The 20,355-nt window shown below is 39.8% G+C and overlaps 1 protein-coding gene across 1 annotated transcript in view; it reads left to right on the top strand.

The window, feature by feature from the left end:
* LOC122555635 (scavenger receptor cysteine-rich domain-containing protein DMBT1-like) overlaps window positions 1-20,355 on the top strand; it is a 68,805-nt gene that overhangs the window by 31,521 nt on the left and 16,929 nt on the right. Inside the window, exons 4-7 of the mRNA XM_087993943.1 lie at window positions 4,957-5,268; window positions 12,133-12,450; window positions 14,579-14,893; window positions 18,807-19,121. Coding sequence (XP_087850069.1) covers window positions 4,957-5,268; window positions 12,133-12,450; window positions 14,579-14,893; window positions 18,807-19,121 — 1,260 coding nt within the window. The remainder of the gene's footprint in view (window positions 1-4,956; window positions 5,269-12,132; window positions 12,451-14,578; window positions 14,894-18,806; window positions 19,122-20,355) is intronic.

The raw sequence follows: 20,355 nt of genomic DNA, 5'->3' as shown, positions 1-20,355 counted from the left end.
ATGCTAGCATAGAGAAGCGTAAGTTAATAGGTGATATTGGAATAAGGCAGAGTTAAATGAAGATTGCATTAGGGTTACTTTGCATGTATTTGACACATGCAGCATAGTAAATATCTCTGGGAGTCACAGACACAGTGGAAATATGATGCTCTGGCAATAAGAGAAATGTGGCTGAAGAAAGGACATGACTATGTGTTGCATATTTCTAAGTACAAAGTGTTCAGAAGAGACGGAAAAGAAAGCAAGGATGGCATTATTCATCAGGAGAGAATTGCAGTGCAAGGGAGAGAGGATATACCAAAGTTTACTATAAATGTGGTTGCAGCTGAATAAAAACAGTGCAATTAAATCGTTTTGAATGATTAGTCTACAGATCAACAATCAATGGGTGCAGTGGAACAAACCTGCTGGATAAATACAGAGAGATGCCAGCATCATCTTGTAGTTATAGTGTGAAAGTTTATTTTAAAAGATAGACTGGGATATTGGTAGTGCAGAGGACCACGAAGTGTTCCAAGATTATGTGCAGGAGATTTTTCTGCAGAAGTATTTATTGAGTTTGATGACAAAGGATGCACTGTTGGCTGGCATTTCGCAATGAGTTTGGCCAAGTGAATCAAGTTTCAATCAGGATGCATTTATGTGACAATGACCATTGTATTATAAAATTTAGGATAATGGTGGAGAATGAGAAGGAAAATCAATTGACTGGCAGGCTACTTCAATTGGGCAAGAACTGTGTCAGTTCAGACATTCTTGTTGGTATGATAAGGGTAATACTGTTGATGTGGTGTACACAGACTTCCAGAAGACATCCTATATGTTCCACACAGCAGGCATGTAACAAAAATAAGAACTCATGGAATAAAAGAGACAGTAACAAAATAAATGTTATATTAGCAAAATGATAGGAAATAGAGGTCATGGTCTTTTTTTTGTGTGGAGGTAAATTTGTAGCAGACCTCTCCACGGATTGTTGTTTGCATTTTTTAATTACTTAAATTAATAATCTAGATCTTGGTGTGCAGCGGACAATTTCAAATTTTGCAGATGATGCACAGATTGTAGGCTTTGTAACCTGTGCAGAGAACAGCATAGAATTTCAAACATTCATACATAATTTGGTGAAGTAACTGAACCTTAATGCGTATGTGCATAGATCATTGGATGTGGCTCTAAAGGCGAATAGAGGTGCTGAAAAAGCAAACAGTATCCTAGACACAGAGTACAAGAACAAAGAGGTGATTCTGAACTTATATAAGACACTTCATTGCCTCAATTGGAATTCTGTCTCCCGTTCTGGGTGCCAAACTATAGAAAGGATATGAATGCATTGGAGCGAGTGCAGAAACAATTTACAACAATGGTTCTAGGAACCAGAAGCATCTGTGTGATGAGAGATTCAAGACATTTGTACTTGTCTTGGGGTGTGAAAGACTAACAGGAGATTTGAAAAATGTTTCAGAATCATGAGCTGGATTAGATAACAAGAAACGTTTCCCCTACATAAAAGGATCAAGAATAAAAGAATACAGATTAAATTAACTCATCAAATAATCAAGAGTAATATTTTGCACATGTGTACTTTGGATCTGGAATGCAATGAACAAGTGTTCAATTGTTGAATTCAAGAGAACTATTGATGATTATTTCAATGAAAACAATGTAGGAAGGTATGTGGAACAGGCAAGAGAATTCCACTCAGATATGATGCTCATTTGGAGAGCTTATGAACAGTCACCAGGATGAATGGGCTCCTTCTACATCACAACACTTGTGTGATTCTGTGCATTCCCATAGAGAGGAACTAATAATTGTTGGCAGGAACAACTCTTGATATTTTGAGTACCTCTTCAAGTCAAATTTCTCACCACACTTATAAATAGAAAAGCAAATCATGTGTAACTGCTTCATTCTCATTTAGCTTGGTACTGTGCCATTAAATTTGCTTCAGATTTACAGTACTGTAGTTGGTCACATCACCGCTTCACTTTCTTAATTTCATTTTTATGTTACAGTTATGGACCAGGCCAGACCTGCTCAAAGCAATTCAAAGAAGTGGACCAGGCCCTAACTTTGCTAATTGTTTTAAGCAGGCATAACCTGGGTATTCCAGGATTGATGCCACTGGTCAACCCACTTAGTTTTAAACAAAACAATTTATTTACAGGATTACCAAATGAAACTCAAACAAAAGAGAACAGAATACCGAATACCTTATCCTATCTGAAAACCCAACAGACTTAGTGATGCGGTTCCAAATACTTTCAACAATGCCCATAAACACCCCTTGACACAAAAGGTAAAATCAAATACAGGTTCTTATAAGATAGAAGTCAGAGAAAGAGTACCTGCCGAGACCTGCTTCTTCAGGTCCAGCAGTTTTTTTCACACGACTGCTAAAAATCAAACTATACCAGAGTAAAGTTAAGCTGGGAGAACTTGCCACTCCCCTTTCATTGTACAAGTCCTTTTGAAAGCCTTCTGTCTGAGGCAGTATCTGTTAACTATTATTAAAATGCCTTTAAAACACTTCAGCCCCAGACTTTTCAGAGTTTGTGTTGTTTAGGACTGCTTTGAGAAATTCTAAAGACAGTATTACATTGTTAAAACAGCAGCTCCATCACATTGCCCTTTCTGCTTTCTATCTCTGTCTAGGTTTTCTGATGTTCTGGGCCCTCAATAGCTGATGTAAGATTCTATTTTGCTGTTTATCCATTCCAATGCATTCTTCAACATCTAAGATCCTTTGTGAAGCCAAATTATGATGATAACTGATCATAAGTGACCTACAAAAAGATGAAGTGTATTATCACTAAACCATTAAACCGGAGATCAGACTAATATTCTGGGGACCTGGATTCTAATCTTGTCAAGACAGATGGTGGAATTTAAATTCAATAATTATCAATAGTGACAGCGGCATGGTGGCACAGTGGTTAGCACTGCTGCCTCACAGCGCCAGGAACCTGGGTTTAATTCCCACCTCGGGCAACTGTCTGTGTGGAGTTCCCAGTGTCTGTGTGGGCTTCCGCCGGGTGCTCCGGTTTTCTCCCACAGTCCAAAAATGTGCAGGTTAGGTGAATTGGCCATGCTAAATTGCCCGTAGTGTTAAGTGAAGGTGTAAATGTAGGGGAATGGGTCTGAGTGGGTTGCTTTTCAGAGGGTCGGTGTGGACTTGTTTGTCCGAAGGGCCTGTTTCCACACTGTAAGTAATCTAATTTAATAAATCTGGAATAAGAGCCGTATGATTATCATGAAATTATTGTCAGGATAAAAACATCTGGCCTACATGTGACTCTAGACACACAGCAATTTGGTTGATTCTTAACTTCCCTATGGAAAATTAGGATGGGAAATGAATGGTGGCCTAGCCAGTGATGTCCACATCTTGTGAATGAATAAAAAAGAAAATCTGCCCACGCCACCAACTTGTCAATGTTCATTTGGAGCTCCAAACAATTATTTACAACTATTCACTGTTCTAAATTTGAAATGCAAATTTGAAATTGTTTGTTGTACGCTACCATCCAGATTAGTGACATATATTTGGAAAATTAATGATCATAATATTGACTGCTTTGGAACTCCAGAACAAATGTTCCTCCAGCTCAATAGTATTAATTGACAATTACCTTGTGTTTCTTATCACTCAGCCATTTTTAAACCAAGTTGCCACTGTCCCTTTTATGCCATAACGCATAAATTGCTTCACAAGTTTGGTGTGGGGATATTGTGTCAAATACCTTCGTGAAATCCATATATACCACATCAACAGTGTTATCCTCATCCTCGTTCTGTTATCTCTTCAAAAACTTCCAGCAAGTTTGATAAACATTAGTTCATCATTAAAAATTTATGCTGTTGTTTCTTAATCAACCCAGCATTTTCCAGGCAATAAATAATTCTATCCTGAACACTTGTTTCTGCAATTTTGTCCATCACCAAAATTAGACCAACAGATCTGTAATTACTGTGATAATTGTTACAACATTTGTAGAACAAGACCAGAATGGTCTTCAGCCTTTTGTAGCCTCCCCCAATCCAGGGAAGACTGAAATATTAAGGCTACTGCCTCTGCAATTTCTAACCATCACTTTCTTCAAATTTCATGGATGCATCTCCTCCAGTTCTGCTGCCGTGTCAAATTTAAGTGCCAACAATGTATCAAAGACTTCACCCATTTCTTCACTTTGCACTTCTTTAAGCTGCGGGCACAACATCTGATAAAAGATTATATGTGTAACTTTCAACCTTGCGGAATGGACCGACCTCCCTGCTGTACCTTTATATAAAAATAATCTGACCTTTAATTTAAGCCAAGAAGAAGGTTAATTAAGTTTTGAATTAAACAGAAGAAGCAAGAACTTCAACTTTCTTACATGCAGCTTGAAAGTAGACATAAACAAAATACCCACTGTAAGCAATCAGTTCACTGTTTTGCACTGAAAACACTTTTGTCAGCTTTATTGAATTCTGACAGGATTCTAGTTGGGATATAGCTGCTACTCCAACCGTGCTTGGTCTGAGCCTCCATCTTCAAGCAGTTATTAGGAAACTATGCTGTCACCCCTGTTCATCCTCAGGTTCACTCTGTTGCCACCATGACTTACTTCTCCATGAATCAGTATCTTTATTTATGTTCTCAGTCTGTGTCTTACATTCTGCTTCACTGTGGTGACACTATCTTACTGCGCACTCCTTTCAGTCTGTTTCACATTAATATTGACTTGATGCACACTGTCCACAGTCTGTTTCACAGTTATGCTGACTTTCTGCACACTTGTCCCACTCTGCACTTTGAAACAAATCACATTAATATATAAAGGAATGTTAATATTCTGATTATTAAATGCAACTATAATATCAAGTTTAATTTTTAAAATTGATTTTAAAATGATTATTTCAGATCATTTTATGCTCGAATTATTTTTTCTCACTTTAAATGCTTAACAGATTTCAGAGATCTGAGGTTGGTGGGGCATCTTGCACCATGCATCGGAAAATTGGAAATTTATTACCGAGGTCAGTGGAACTCTGTTTGTAGTGGTGTGTTGGATTCAGCTGCTGGGAAAGTCATCTGCAAACAGATTTTGTGCAGTTCATTTCATACATTAACAACTAGCCCAAACCCGCAAGAAACAGGTCCTATTTTACTGGATAGAATTCAGTGCAATGGAACAGAATCTTCATTGTGGGATTGTTCATTCACAACGTCCAGCCAGCAGACCTGCGAAACTGGGACAAGTGCAGTCATCTTCTGTAAAGGTATTTAATAATTGTTAATTCATGTTAAATATATTTGTTCATGTATTTTACTAGCTCACAAGGAATCTTACAGGATAATGAGGCACCAGATGTTTTTTCAGCCAGCATTGTCTGGTGCAGGGAATGACGAGCAAATCTTACACCAATCTGATGGTGTCAAGGTCACAGGCCTTCCACTGGAATCAAAGTCTGAGTGGAGGATGTTGCATCCGTAGGAGCTATCAGCTAATTAGTGATCAATATAGATTAGATTAGATTAGATTACTTACAGTGTGGAAACAGGCCCTTCGGCCCAACAAGTCCACACCGACCCGCCGAAGCGTAACCCACCCATACCGCTACATTTACCCCTTTACCTAACACTACGGGAAATTTAGCATGGCCAATTCACCTGACCTGCACATCTTTGGACTGTGGGAGGAAACCGGAGCCCCCGGAGGAAACCCACGCAGACACGGGGAGAACGTGCAAACTCCACACAGTCAGTCGCCTGAGTCGGGAATTGAACCCGGGTCTCTGGCGCTGCGAGGCAGCAGTGCTAACCACTGTGCCACCGTGCCGCCCAAAATATCTTTTGCAAAACATCACAGAGAAGCTGTTGCATCTTTTTTTTAATAAATTCAGCCCTGGCTATGTGTGTTGCCAGCTAGACCACCATATTTTCCCATTGTTAAATGCACTTGAGAAGTGGCAGTGCTCCCACACATCTGTGGTCCTTGTCATTGGAGGATAGATGATAACAGTGTGTTGGTTTGCAGCAGATATGCACTGTCCAATGGACAGAAGGGCAAGCGATGCATTGAAATATCATGACCTAAAAGTTCCCTTCCAAGCCACATACTAGCCTGAATTGGAATCAAGTCGTAGTTCCTTTGTTGATGTTGCACCAAAGTCTTGGAAAACCCTTCCTCACAATGTAGGTATGCCTACACCCCATGAACTGAAGCATTTCAAGAGTCCTACTCACCCACCACATTCTCCAAGGTAAATAGGGATTGATAATGACTGTGACAATAACTGTGACACCCACAGCACATGTACTAATATAAAAAGTCCCACTTTACAGCCTGGAGGTCTGAACATGAATTCAATAACTTTTTGGCTTCAATGAAGATTGGTTGTCACTAAAATGTAAGCATATAATACTGCAGATTTGAATACAAACAGCATGACTTTGCATTGATAAGGTTAATTTGGCATTCGAAAAACTGACATTTCTTTGGCTCTGTCAGACAACAAAATTCCCAATATCATTTTAGCAGGTCATTTTTTTCACAAATCATGCACGTACAATTCTTTCTGTACAGTCTTCCAATCTCAAAGTTGGAGATGAATCAGCATTTATTACCATATTGACTTTGTACTACTCAATGCAGAATCTTGTGCCCATTTAGTTTGAGCACCACCACGATAGATGATCACCAGCTATTATAACTAGGTTCAATAATTATACAACATAACTTTTCTTCCCTCATGAAAGCTAACTCTGTCCCTGTCTCCAATCCATCACTAATTTCTTCAGGATGCCTAGCAAGCTATCCTCCTTTCTACTGTACGCGCTGAGGCAAAGTAATTCTTGAACATGTCTGCCATTTCCCCAGCTTCAATGACAAGATCATCATTTCCAGTTTTCAGTGGGCCATCATTATTCCTGACTACCAACTTTCCCACAATGTAATGATAATATTCTTTTTTATTGATGTTGATGTCTCTTGCAAGCTTCATTTCTGGATCGTAATCTTCGGATTTCTGCCTGATGCAGTAATTTCCACGTACAAATTGGCTTAGGGACAAGAAAATTAGTGAAGTAAACACGTGGCTAAGGGAATGGTGTAGGAAGGAGGGTTCCATTTCATGGGGCTTTGGCACCAATTTGGAAGGGGGAGATCTGTACCAATGGGACAGTCTCCACCTGAACCGATCTGAAACTAGTATTCTAGCGAAAAGGATAAATAAGGTGATCACTAGGACTTTAAATTGTGAGGCACGGGGCAGGGAAAGGGAAAGCAACAGGAAGTATGGTGATAAATGAAAAGGGAAGCAACAGGTTAGCATGCATGCAGGAAGCTTTAAGTTCAAGGCAGACTATGAAAAAAGCAAAAATGAAGGATAACTCAGGAGATATTAGAGATGCTGTGAATCATGACTGTAAGAAAGCTAGCATAAAGGCACTTTACCTGAATGCTCGAAGCATTCATAATAAGGTTGACGAGTTATCGGCACAAATTATCGTGAACAAATATGATTTGATAGCCATCACGGAGACATGGTTGCAGGATGGTCATGAATGGGAATTTAATATCCAAGGGTACCAGACTATTCGGAAGTACAGACAGGCATGCAAGGGAGGTGGTGTAGCTCAGATATTCAAGGACAACATCAGGGCAGTGCTGAGAGATGGCATAGATTCTGTGGAGCATGAGGTCAAATCCATTTGGCTAGGAATTAGGAATTCCAAGAAGAAAATGTCACTGACAGATGTAATCTATAAGCCACCAAATAATAACATCACATTGGGGCAGGCAATAAACAAGGAAATAACTTCTGCCTGCAAAAATGGTATGGCTATTATCATGGGGGACTTTAATCTGCATGTAGATTGGTCGAACCAGCTCGGTCAGGGTAGCCTTGAGGAGGAGTTTGTTGTGTGTAACCATGATAGTTTTCTTGAAAGTATGTAATTGAACTGACTAGGAAGCAAGCTTTCCTCAATCTGGTCCTATGTAATGAGACAGGAATAATTAATGACCTCACAGTCAGGGATCCTCTTGGAAGGAGTGATCACAGTATGGTTGAATTTAAAATACAGCTGGATAGCGTGAAGATAAAATCCAATACCAGGGTCCTGTGCTTGAATAAGGGGGACTATGATAGAATGAGGGAGGACCTGGCTGGAAACAGAGACTTTATGCTGCAACAGCTGATGAGCAGTGAAGGACCTTCAAAGAAATGTTTTGAAGTGCTCAGCAAAAGTATATTCTGGTGAGAAGAAAGAACTGTAAGAGGAGGGGTAATCTGCATTGGGTGTTTAAAGAAATAAGGCAGACTATCAAAGTGAAAGATAAGGTGTACAAAGTGGCCAAAAACTGAAGGAACCTAGAAGATTGGAGAAACTTTAAAAGCCAACAGAAAGCCACAAAAAGAGCTATAAAGAAAAATAAGATAGAGTGAGAGCAAAAAACTAGCACAGAATATAAAAAAAAGATAGCAAAGGGTTCAATAAATATATAAAATGAATAAGCGTGGCTAAAGTAAATGTTGGTCCATTGGAGGATTAAAAGGGGCAGTTAGTTATGGGATACGATGAAATGGCTGAGGCATTGAACAGGTATTTGCATTGGTCTTCACAGTGGAGGAGACTAACAATGTGCCTGTAAGTGACAAAGAGACAAAGGTAGGAAAGAACCTGGAAACAATTATTATTAAGCTAATGGAGCTAAAGATAGATAAGTCTCCTGGCCCTGATGGAATGCATCCCAGGGTACTAAAAGAGATGGCAGGAGAAATAGCAGTTGGGCTGGCAGTAATTTTCCAAAATTTACTGGACTCTGGGGCAGTCCCAGCAGATTGGCAAATAGCAAATGTGATGCCACTGTTTGGAAAGGGAAGTAGACAAAAAATGGGGAATTATAGACCAGTGATCTTAACCCCTGTAGTGGGGAAGATACTTGAGTGTATTATCAAGGAAGAAATAGCAGGGCATCTTGAAAGAAATTGTCCCATTGTACAGATGCAACATGGGTTCATGAAGGGCAGGTCATGCTTCACAAATCTTTTGGAATTCTATGATGACATTTCAAGCAAGGTGGACAATGGGGACTAAGTGAGTGTGGTGTACCTCGATTTCCAAAAGGCCTTTGACAAGGTGCCGCACGTGAGGCTGCTGCATAAGATAAGGATGCATGATGTTAGGGGTAGAGTATTAATTTGGATAGAGGATTGGGCAAATGACAGGTAGCAAAGAGTGGGGATAAATGAGTGCTATTCTGGCTGGCAATCAGTGACTAGTGGTGTGCCTCAGGGATCGGTGCTGGGGCCACAATCATTTATAATTTATATAGATGGTTTGGAGTTGGAGACCATACATACAGTGTCAAAATCTGCTGATGACACTAAGATGGGTGGCAGAGCAAAGAATGCAGAGGACTGCGAAACTTTGCAGAGGAACTTAGATACATTGATTGAGTGGGCAAAGGTCTGGCAGATGGACTACAGTGTTAGTAAATATGAAGTCATACATTTTGGTAGGAGTAACAGGGAAATAGATTATTATTTGAACGGGAAAAATTTGCAGCATGCTGATTTGCAGAAGGACCTGCGTGTCCTTGTACATGAATCGCAGAAGGTTGGTCTGCAGGTACAACAAGTAATTAGGAAGGCAAATGGAAGTTTGTCTTTCATTGCAAAAGGGGTTGAGTTTAAAAGTAGAGAGGTAATGTTACAGCTGTACAAGCGGTTGGTGAGGCCACACCTGGAGCATTCCATGCAGATTTGATCTCTTTTCTTCAGAGCGGATGCACTGGCACTGGAGGGTGTGCGGAGGAGGTTCACTAGTTTGATTCTGGAGTTGCGGGGGTTGGCTTATGAGGAGAGGCTGAGTAGATTGGGATTATATTCATTGGAATTCAGAAGAATGAGGGGGGATCTTATAGAAGCATATAAAATTATGAAGGGACTCGATAAAATAGAAATATATAGGATATTTCCACTGGTGTGTGAGATGAGGACATGAGGGCATGACCTCAAGATTAGAGGAAGCAGGTTTAGAACTGAACTGAGAAGGAACTTCTTCACCCAGAGGGTTGTTAATCATGGAATTCCTTGCCCAGGGAAGTAGTTGATGCTACTTCAGTAATCTTGATTCGTAATTTGTAATTTGTAATTCAGTAATTTTGAAAAATAAAGGAAATAAGGGATATGGTAAAAACGCGGTTAAGTGGTGCTGAGTCAATGTTAAGATTAGCCATGATCTTATTGAGTAGCGGAGCAGGTTTGAAGGGCCGGACGGCCTACTTCTGCTCCTAGTTCTTATGTTCTTCTGTACATTTAATAATCCATTTTGGTAGCTCTTATGACTTTGCTGGTCTTTGTATCTTTTAATTGTTTAAGACCTCTGTAAACAGCTCTTCAAATGCTGGTAGCAGAATTGAAAGTGAAATTCTTAATTGAGGGTCAGGCTGAACATACATTGAACAAAAAAAAACCCAAAGAACTCGAGATAAATCAGAATCATACATGGCATGTCTGGCAAATTTCACTTATATCTTGCTGTCCTCATCAATACATGTGTTATAATATTTTAGCCTTTGTTTTCCTAATACATAGGTGATCTGCCATTCAAATTTCATATCTGCTATTTGAATTTAAAATCTGCCTTTTGAATTTCATAATTTTTGTAGTAGTGAATTCCATAAGCGTACTACTCTTTAGGTGAAGAGGTTTCTCTTAATCTTAATCCTGCAATGTTTACCCCTTATCCCTAAATTATGACCCCTGGTTCTGGACTCCTCATAATTGGAAACATTCTTCCTGCATTTAAAGTATCTAGTCCTGTTAGAATTGTACAGTTTCTATGAGGTTCCCTCTCATTCTTCTAAACTCCAGAGAATACTATCCTAACTTACTCAAACTTTCCTCATATGTCAGTCCTGCCATTCCAGGAATCAATTTGGTAAACCCTTGCTACACTGCCTCGAAAGCCAAAACATCTTTCCTTAGTTAAGGTGACCAAGGCTGCACACAATATTCCAGCTGCATCCTTTTTAATGCAATGTAGAATTGCAGCAAAACATCCTTGTTCCTGCACTCAAATCCTCTTGCTATTAAGGCCAACATACTGTTTGCCTTCTTTACTGTCTGCTGCACCCATGTTTTTATTTTCAGCAACTGGTGCCGAAAGACAGCTGCGTCTTGTTGAACATTTCCTTCTCTCACGAGTCACTGTCTTTTTCATGGAAAAAGGACAGTTTGTTCTGACTCCTTGTTTTGTGTCTGCTAACCAATTTTCTATCCCAATTCCTACACTATCCCCAATCCCATTTTTTAAATTTTACACGTTAATCTCTTACATGGGACTTTGTCAGAAGTCCAAATAAACCACATCAATTGGCTTTCTCTGATCAATGCTACTAGTTACAACCTCAAGGAATTCCAGTAGATTTGCTAAGAATGCTTTCCCTTTTGTAATTTCCATGCTGATTGTGTCTGGTTATATCACTGATTTCTAAGTGCTCTACTATAATATCCCTGATAATAACATTTTCCCCATTACGAATCTCAGACTCACTGGTCTGTAATTCCCTGTTTTCTCTCTACCCCACCTTTTAAATAGCCAGGTTGAATTAGTCACCCTCCAATCTGTAAGAACTGTTTCAGAGTCTAAAGAATCTTGGAAGATGACTACCAAAGCATTCATTATTTCTAGGGACACTTCCTTAAGTGCTCTTGTATGTAAATGCTCAGAACTTCTGGATTTATCAACCTTCAATACATCAATTTCTCTTGCACCATTTCTCTACTAATACAGATTTGCTTCAGTTCTCCCTCTTATTAAATACTCTATCCTTGAACATTTCTGGGAAATTATCTGCTACCATCTTTGTGAAAGCAGAAACAAAGCATGAATTTTGTAATGGCAGGCTTTAGGTAACCAAATACAGATGCCAAATACATTCACCTGTACCTGTGTTTTTGTTTTTGCTGCTGTTTACCTATTATTTACATATCCATGCCATTAATTCTGTGATCTGCATGTACTGCTCGCAAGACAAAGCTTTTCACTGTATCTCAGTACACGTGACAATAAATTCAATTCAGATGCCATAGTGATCACCTTTATTCTGAAACTGTCTTCTTCCATAACAGTGCAGCAAAGTGCAATTCTCCAGGGTGGAGGTAGCCCATGTGCTGGGACAGTTCAAGCCCGTAGCTTCGGTGTTTGGAATATTATCTGCGGTCGCATGTGGGATTTGAATGATGCTCATGTTTTATGTAAATACCTGGGATGTGGTGATGCTCTATCTGCATCAGGGAATTCTCAGTTTGCGGTTGGCAATTGGCCTGTGCTGAACTTTGAAATTGGCTGCAAAGGCAGCGAGGAAGATCCCTGGAAGTGTGAATTGAAGCAGCTGGCTCACAATAACTGTTCCAGAGAAGTGGAAGCAGCTGGTGTGGTATGTTCAGGTAACTCTCCTTCCTGAAATATTTGAAAACATGGAGCATGGTGATTTATTTCTTGTTATTGCATCAAATCATACAATTCTTTTGACAATATGCTATTTAATAGTACTGAAAAATATTCTACTGAGTTTGAAGGTTTTAGATTCTAAAATGAAATAAAATTCTCTCGACCATTTTCTAGATTTTAAAGCTATGTGTTTCACCTTTGTGTGGAAATTTAACTTGTGTCCTTTCATCAGGATCATAAATGAGAAGGACAAACTTTCACTGATGAAAGATTAAACAGGTTGGATTAATGGCTTACTTTGTTCATAAGCCACAAATAAGTGCTCAGGTTCCAGCAGGAACATTTCTACAGCAACATGCCAAGAGCAGGTGATAATTGTGCAGCAAAAGTAAATTATTTCTCCATCTAGAAATCACATCTGGAAATTATCTGGAGTATTGTGTGCAGTTCTGGTCACCAGTCTATGGGAAGGACATGGGGGATTTGGAGATGGTGGCAATGAGGTTTACTAGAATATTGCCTGGAATGAAGTATTTAGCTAGTAGGAGAAGTTAGATAAACTTAGATTGTTTGTGCTAAAGTATCCAGGGCTGAGGGACGACCTGATAGACATCTATAAAATTATGAGAAGCATGGATAGTTGGAGTCTTTTTCTCAAGGCAGGAATGTCAAATACTAGGGGGCATAGGTTTAAAATGAGAGGGGGACAATTTAAAGAAGATGTGCAAGACAAGCTAATTATGCAGAGGGTGGTTTGTGCCTGGAACAAGCTGTGAGGGGAGATGGTAGAAGCAGATACAATAGCAACATTCAAGAGGCATTTGGACAGGTAAATGAACAGGCAGGGTATAGAGGGACATGAACCATAGGCAGGCAGATGGGATTAGTTTCGATTGGCACTTGGTCAGCACAGACATGGTGAGTCCAGCCTTGGGTAACTTGGAAAGGGTAGATTTAAAAATGAAATGATGCCTTGCATGTCAAATCAAATTTCAGTTGCTGAGGTGGAGTTATAGATAATAAACAAAATAAAGTGTTGTCAGATATGAGAATACTGGCCAGTGCTGTAATCAAAGTTGGAATCCAATAGGTTTGGAAACAAAACAATCTTTCTGGCATCAAAACTTTTTAACTCTACAGTATCAACAGTAATGACATGAATTTTGAGAAGAGTTGTAGCTCAGGTTGAAGTTTTGGATGTAGGTTTGCTCGTTGAGCTGAAAGGTTCATTTCCAGACTTTTCTTTACTTTACTGGGTAACATCTTCAGTGGACCTCATGCAAAGCAATGCTGAAAATACCTGCTTTTTATTTATATGTTTGGGTTTCTTTGGGTTGGTGATGTCATTAGTATCCTCACTAGTATCCTCAGATATGGATGAGGAAGGACACCATTTCGACTGGAACAATACATCCATCCTAGGACAAGCCAAACAAAGACACGCATGAGAATTCCTAGAAGCATGGCACTCCAACCGGAACTCTAGCGACAAACACATCGGGTTAGACCCCATCTACCACCCCCCAGTCTCTTCCCCCCCCCCCCCCAGTCTCTTCCCCCCCCCCAAGTCTCTTCCCCCCACTGTAGGAAATAACATCACCACAGGAAATGACATCACCAACCCAAAGAAACCCAAACATATAAATAGAAATCAGGAAATTTCAGCATTGCTTTGCATGAGGCCTACTGAAGATGTTTAAAAATGTGTTGCTGGAAAAGCGCAGCAGGTCAGGCAGCATCCAAGGACCAGGAGAATCGATGTTTTGGGCATAAGCCCTTCTTCCTGAAGAAGGGCTTATGCCCGAAACGTCGATTTTCCTACTCCTTGGATGCTGCCTGACCTGCTGTGCTTTTCCAGCAACACATTTTTCAGCTCTGAACTCCAGCATCTGCAGTCCTCACTTTCTCCCACTGAAGATGTTACCTAGTAAGGTAATGAAATGTCTGGAAATGAAGCTTTTAGCTCAGCGAGCAAACCTACATCCAAAATGACACGAAGTTGAACTTCATTTTGTACAATGAACAACAAATACAATAATAGTTCAGTTAAATCTGTCTCAATATATGCTTAGGTTGAAGGAAATTACCTGATTAAAACATTATTTCATCTTTTTAAAACAACAGGTCACAAGCAGCCAAGATTGGTTGGTGGAGTGGATGAATGTTCTGGAAGGTTGGAGATACAGAAAGGAATGACATGGGGGACTGTGTGCTACTCACATTGGGATTCACTGGATGCCCGTGTGGTTTGTACATCATTGAAATGTGGGGAAGTGATATCAGTACTCAGCGGGGCTCAATTTGGAGAAGGCAGTGGTCCTATATGGCAGGATGTCTATGAATGTCAGGGTAATGAGACAGTTATCTGGGACTGCCCCATTACATCAAGTAATCAAAGGAACTGCACACACAGCCATGATGTCAGTATAATTTGTTCTGGTAAGTGTTTCATTTCTTCTTATATTTAAATTCATAACCAAAACAATGAGTTTAAAACTGCCCATTTAATCTAGTAGACGCAATTCACCTTTTCTCTTCACCTCTCACATTATATATGAGAAACATATGAACATAAAATCAAAAGTAGGTTCCAAAGTAAGTCGTTGAGCCCCGCAAACCTACTCTGCCATTCCATGGCTGATCTGATTATAACTGTAAAACTGTCTCTGCCTACTGCTGATATCTCTTCACCCTCTTGATTGACAACAACCTAACCACTTCTGCTTTAAAAGTAGTCAAAGACTCATTTTTCAATTCTTCAGGCAGAGAGGTCCAAAGACTCTCAGTTGAGACAGGAAAAAATAGTCAACACATCTCTGCCTTAAATGGACAGATTTTCTCATAAGAGGGAACATCGTCTCCATATCTTACCCGACAAGACCCTCAATGTCTTATATGTTTCAATCAAGTTGCCTCTTACTCTTCTAATCCCCAGAAAGCACCCGCCGAAACTGTACAATTTTTCCTTATAACACCCCCATTCTAAATATTAACCCAGTAAACCATCTATATATTAACTTGAACACATTTACATCCTTCCGTAAATAAGCTAACCAATACTGTGCATGTAAGTCCACTTGGAGTCTCAAGGGTGCATTACTTAAGCATAACCTTCTTACATTTGTATTCAATTTCTTTCCCAATAAGTGATCATATTCTTTTCTAAGTATTTTGTGTAACTCCACACCAACAGTTTACAACTCATGCATGAGTACACCAACATCCCGCTGCAGCTCAGCGCGGTGCAATCTCTCACCATTTAGACCATATGATTCTTTTTCAATCTTCTTGCAAGTTCAGAAATATTTAATTTAGAACCAAGAAATTTGCATGGATTGTAAACAACTGTGACCCCAAAATTTATTTTCATGGTTTTCTATTAGTAACATCCTGCCATCTTTTCTTATCCCTGTTATTAGTTTTATAATCAATTCTCAATCCAAAGAACTACATTACACCCAATCTGTGGTGCCCTAATTTTATGTCTTAATCTCCTGTCTGGGATCTAGTTGAAAAAAAACTGTTGGAAATTCGAATATACCACATCCAGCAGTTCACCTTGTTTTTAAGTCGATCACATTTATTGAGTGGTTACTATCTGAAAGATGTGACAAATAACTTCTTCAAATAACTCCCCCAGGTTTTTCAAACATGATTTCCCGTCCATAAGTCAATCTTGACTCTACTGACTTATCGAATTATTTTTAAGAGTGTCATTACCATGTTTATAAAAAATAGATTTATGTAACTTCACTTTCTGATCCTATTTGGTGCTTGCTTTCATTTTGTCTTCTAATCTTGCTTACTACTTGTTTGACTTCCAGTTACCAAATATGTGTTCCCCCAGGATCCCTTCCCCAGCCAACCTAGTCTGAAGTGTTCACAACAGCAGCAGAAAATCATAGTATGAAATTGTTATCCTGATACTGATAAGGTGCAATACATTCATCTTATAAAGGTCCTTCCTGCCCCAGACTGGTCTCAAAGCTTGAAAAAGCCTGCAGCCTACAGCCTGCAGCATACTTGGTAACTGGAAGTAAAACAAGTAGTAAGCAAGATTAGAAGACAAAATGAAAGCAAGCACCAAATAGGATCAGAAAGTGAAGCCACATTAATCTATTTTTTATAAACATGGTAATGACACACTTAGGCGGCACGGTGGCTCAATGGTTAGCACTGCAGCCTCACAGCACCAGGGTCCCCAGGTTTGATTTCAGCCTTGGATGACTGTCTATGTGGAGTTTGCACATTCTCCTCGTGTCTGCGTGGGTTTCCTCCCAAAGTCCAAAGATGTGCAGGTCAGGTGAATTGGCCATGCTAAATTGTCCATTGTGTTAAGTGTGTTAGTCAGAGGGAAATAGGTCTGGGTGGATTACTCTTTGGAGGGTTGGTGTGGACTGGTTGGGCCGAAGGGCCTATTTCCACACTGTAGGGAATCTAAATCTAATGTAGGGAATCTAAATCTACAACAATTAATCACCAACTGCTCAATTGCTTGATCCTTCTATTCACAAGTTCAAAGAACAGTGGTAGTGGGAATAACTCTGATATTACTGCTTTTAAATTCTTAGTTTTGAATCTCACTGATAGCTTGCTTAATTTTTTTTTCAGGACATCACCCTTTTAATATCTATGCTATTGGTCCCAATGTGGAACATAAACACAGACTGTTCGCTCTCCTCCATAATAACATCATACAGCTCTGATGTGCCATCCTTGCTGTGGCACCAGGGAGACAAACTTGATTCTAGAGTCAAATCTACATCTGCTGAAACACATGCTCATTTAAACACAGATTGTTCGCTCTCCTCGACAATAACATCATACAGCTCTGATGTGCCATCCTTGCTGTGGCACCAGGGAGACAAACTTGATTCTAGAGTCAAATCTACATCTGCTGAAACACATGCTCATTTAAACACAGATTGTTCACTCTCCTCCACAATAACATCATACAGCTCTGATGTGCCATCATTGCTGTGGCACCAGGGAGACAAACTTGATTCTAGAGTCAAATCTACATCTGCTGAAACACATGGTCATTCCCATTCAATGGATACTCTAACACTATTGCTGTTGTTTTCTGCTTCCTCTGCAATTGTGCAGCCCGATCAACCATAATGACACAGATTTGTCACAGACTTGACTGAATTCCACTGAGAAACTATTTCTGTCAGTATTAAACAAAATGGAAAATGCCTGGACACACGCGATGTATCAAAGATGTTTCCATTAGTAGGAGAGACGAAGACCCAAAGCCACAGCCACAGAGTAAAGGAATGACCCTTTAGAATTGAGCTGAGGAGCAATTCCTTCAGGCAGAGGGAAGTGAATCTGTGGGACGTTTTGCTACAGAAGGCTATTGATGCCAAGTCATTATGTGGCTTTAAGATTTTCAGGGATCAAGGGTTATAGGGGAAGGCAGGAGAATGGGATTGAGAAATGTGCCAGCTATGATTGAATAGCAGATCAGACTCAGTAGGCCCAATTGCCTAATTCTGATCCTGTATCTTATGATCTTATGGCAAATTATTTGCAATCTCAGAGTGATTCTCTTGCACTGCTTCCTTGATTCTCCTAGAGTTCCGAGTGGTTACCCATTCACTCCTGCGGTGTTACTACCTCCTTGAACATGGTATTCATGCCATTGCCTTGCATTTACCATACCTTTACAAGTGATTGATAAGAAGATTAAGGTACTAGTCACTCACCAATCCACATCTCACACTTTACCTCAATATGAACTAAATTCTGAAGAGTGAGAAAAGTAAGGAAGAGAAAGCTTTCCTCGCCCTCCATGAAATTTTTACATTCACTAAATTCACAGATTCTCATGTAATCTTAACTGTGCTCTAAACACTTAAACCTTTATATTTTCATGAGCCCAGATAAAAACAAAAGCACAGTCAGTTCCTCTACAGATACAGAAACTAGATTGAACGAGAAAGTTAATCAACTGATTACAGCAGCTCTGTACTGGAGGGCTGCTTACGGAAACTTATATTAAACTTCAGTCAAATGATCAATGCAGACAGCATTAGATTTTCAGAAAGAGATAGAACTTCACTCAGCACATTCTCAGCTCCTTCCAAAATACAAACTATACTCTTTTTTTCCCAACAAGTGTTCTTGAGAGTTTTCCACTCTGATTCTTCCACTGTGGTGCTTCAGCGATCCAGCGATCTAATGGATGAGAACCTGCTTCTGTGATCATTTCAGAGTTTCTGTCTCATTTCTTCATTTTCCTCATTAGAATTATTACTTTTGTGCACACTTTGATAATTAATTGAGGTGAATATTTTCTAAGTGAATATTAATCAGCTTGAAAAATAATTATTGTTTTTGGAAAAAGGTCAAAAGGGACCACGGTTAGTTGGTGGTGATAATACCTGTTCAGGAAGAGTGGAAATACTGATGGGTGATACCTGGGGCACAGTTTGCGACACCTACTGGGATTTACAGAACGCAAACGTTGTCTGCAATCAGCTTGGCTGTGGGACTGCGATATCAACTCCTGGTGGTGCATTGTTTGGAGAGGGAGATGGTTTGATATGGATGCATATCATTGAATGTAATGGCAATGAAATGCGTTTGACAGATTGCCCCTTTGTATCCTGGGGGCAACATCGGTGCACACACAGAAATGATGCTGGTGTCATCTGCTCAGGTAAGGAATCCTTCATTGCCTTGTATCAACTATTCTCATAATTATATGATCACATATTTGCACATTGACATGTGCAATTGGTTGTCCTGTTTAAGTTATATATGAGCATGAACTGAAGGACAGCAGAGTGACCAATATATCAGAGTTTTCTATCTTGCTTCACTTTTTGCTCATTTTCACAAGAAAGTAACATAAAACTATTGAACACTTCCTCTGAAGGGTGTTGCAGAAGGTATAGTGAAACAGCTATAAATCTACACAGTCTTGGGTGCACCTGATATGATATTGATGAGTTTACACCCTGAATTTTGTTGGAATCTGAGTTCCAGATATGTGGTGTAACTAATCCATGTATTTTGCAATCAACCTGTTTAGAGATATCACTGCACACCTCTTCAGCAAGTGAGACTTGAACCTGGGTTTCCCAGCTCAGAGGTGAGAACATTCCCACTGCTCCACAACAATCCCTCAAATTTTGAGATGTCTTCTCCCAAAGAGACTCTCCTGGCTCAGAGGTGAGGGCAATACTACTGCACAAAAGAACTTCACTACTAATTTTCAATACAATGTGCTTAATCTCAGCTAGATGTGAGCACATTGGAGTGAAGTGTCTACTCCTGAAAGTTACAAATTGATGAGCACACCTCCAGCCCATGTGACCATATATAGGTGCGAAGTGGATAAAATAGGCTGTGTGGTGGACAGTGATGAAGGTTATCTCAGAGTACAATGGATCTTGAACAGATAGGTTAATGGGCCGAGGAATGGCACATGGATTTTAATTTAGATGTTGCATTTTGATAACTGTGCTGTGGATGTGCCAGTGTTGGACTGGGGTGGACAACGTTAAAAATCACACAACACCAGGTTGTGATTTTGAGCATTTTGGTCAGGCAAACCAGGGCAGGACTTAGACAGTTTATGGTAGAGCCCTGGGGAGTGTTGCTGAACAGAGACCGTAGGGGTGCAGGTACATAGATTTTTGAAAGTGAAGTCACGGGTAGACAAGATGGTAAAGAACACACTTGGCACACTTATATTCACAGGTCTGTGCATTGAGGGTAGGAGGTAGGATGCCGCGTAAATGAATTGGTGAGGTCACTTTTAGAATCCTGCATTCAATTCTGGTCTCCCAGCTAAAGGAACAATGTTATGAAACTTGAAAGGGTTCAGAAAAGATTTACAAGGATGTTGCTGGGAGTGGAGGGTTTGAGCTTTCAGGAGAGGTTGTATA

Source organism: Chiloscyllium plagiosum, unplaced genomic scaffold (genome assembly GCF_037043375.1).
Source record: "Chiloscyllium plagiosum isolate Xiang-an unplaced genomic scaffold, Cpla_swu_hap1 HiC_scaffold_13, whole genome shotgun sequence".
NCBI lineage: Eukaryota > Metazoa > Chordata > Chondrichthyes > Orectolobiformes > Hemiscylliidae > Chiloscyllium > Chiloscyllium plagiosum.
Note: the sequence above shows the minus strand (reverse complement) of the source record. Positions and strands in the feature narration are given on the sequence as shown.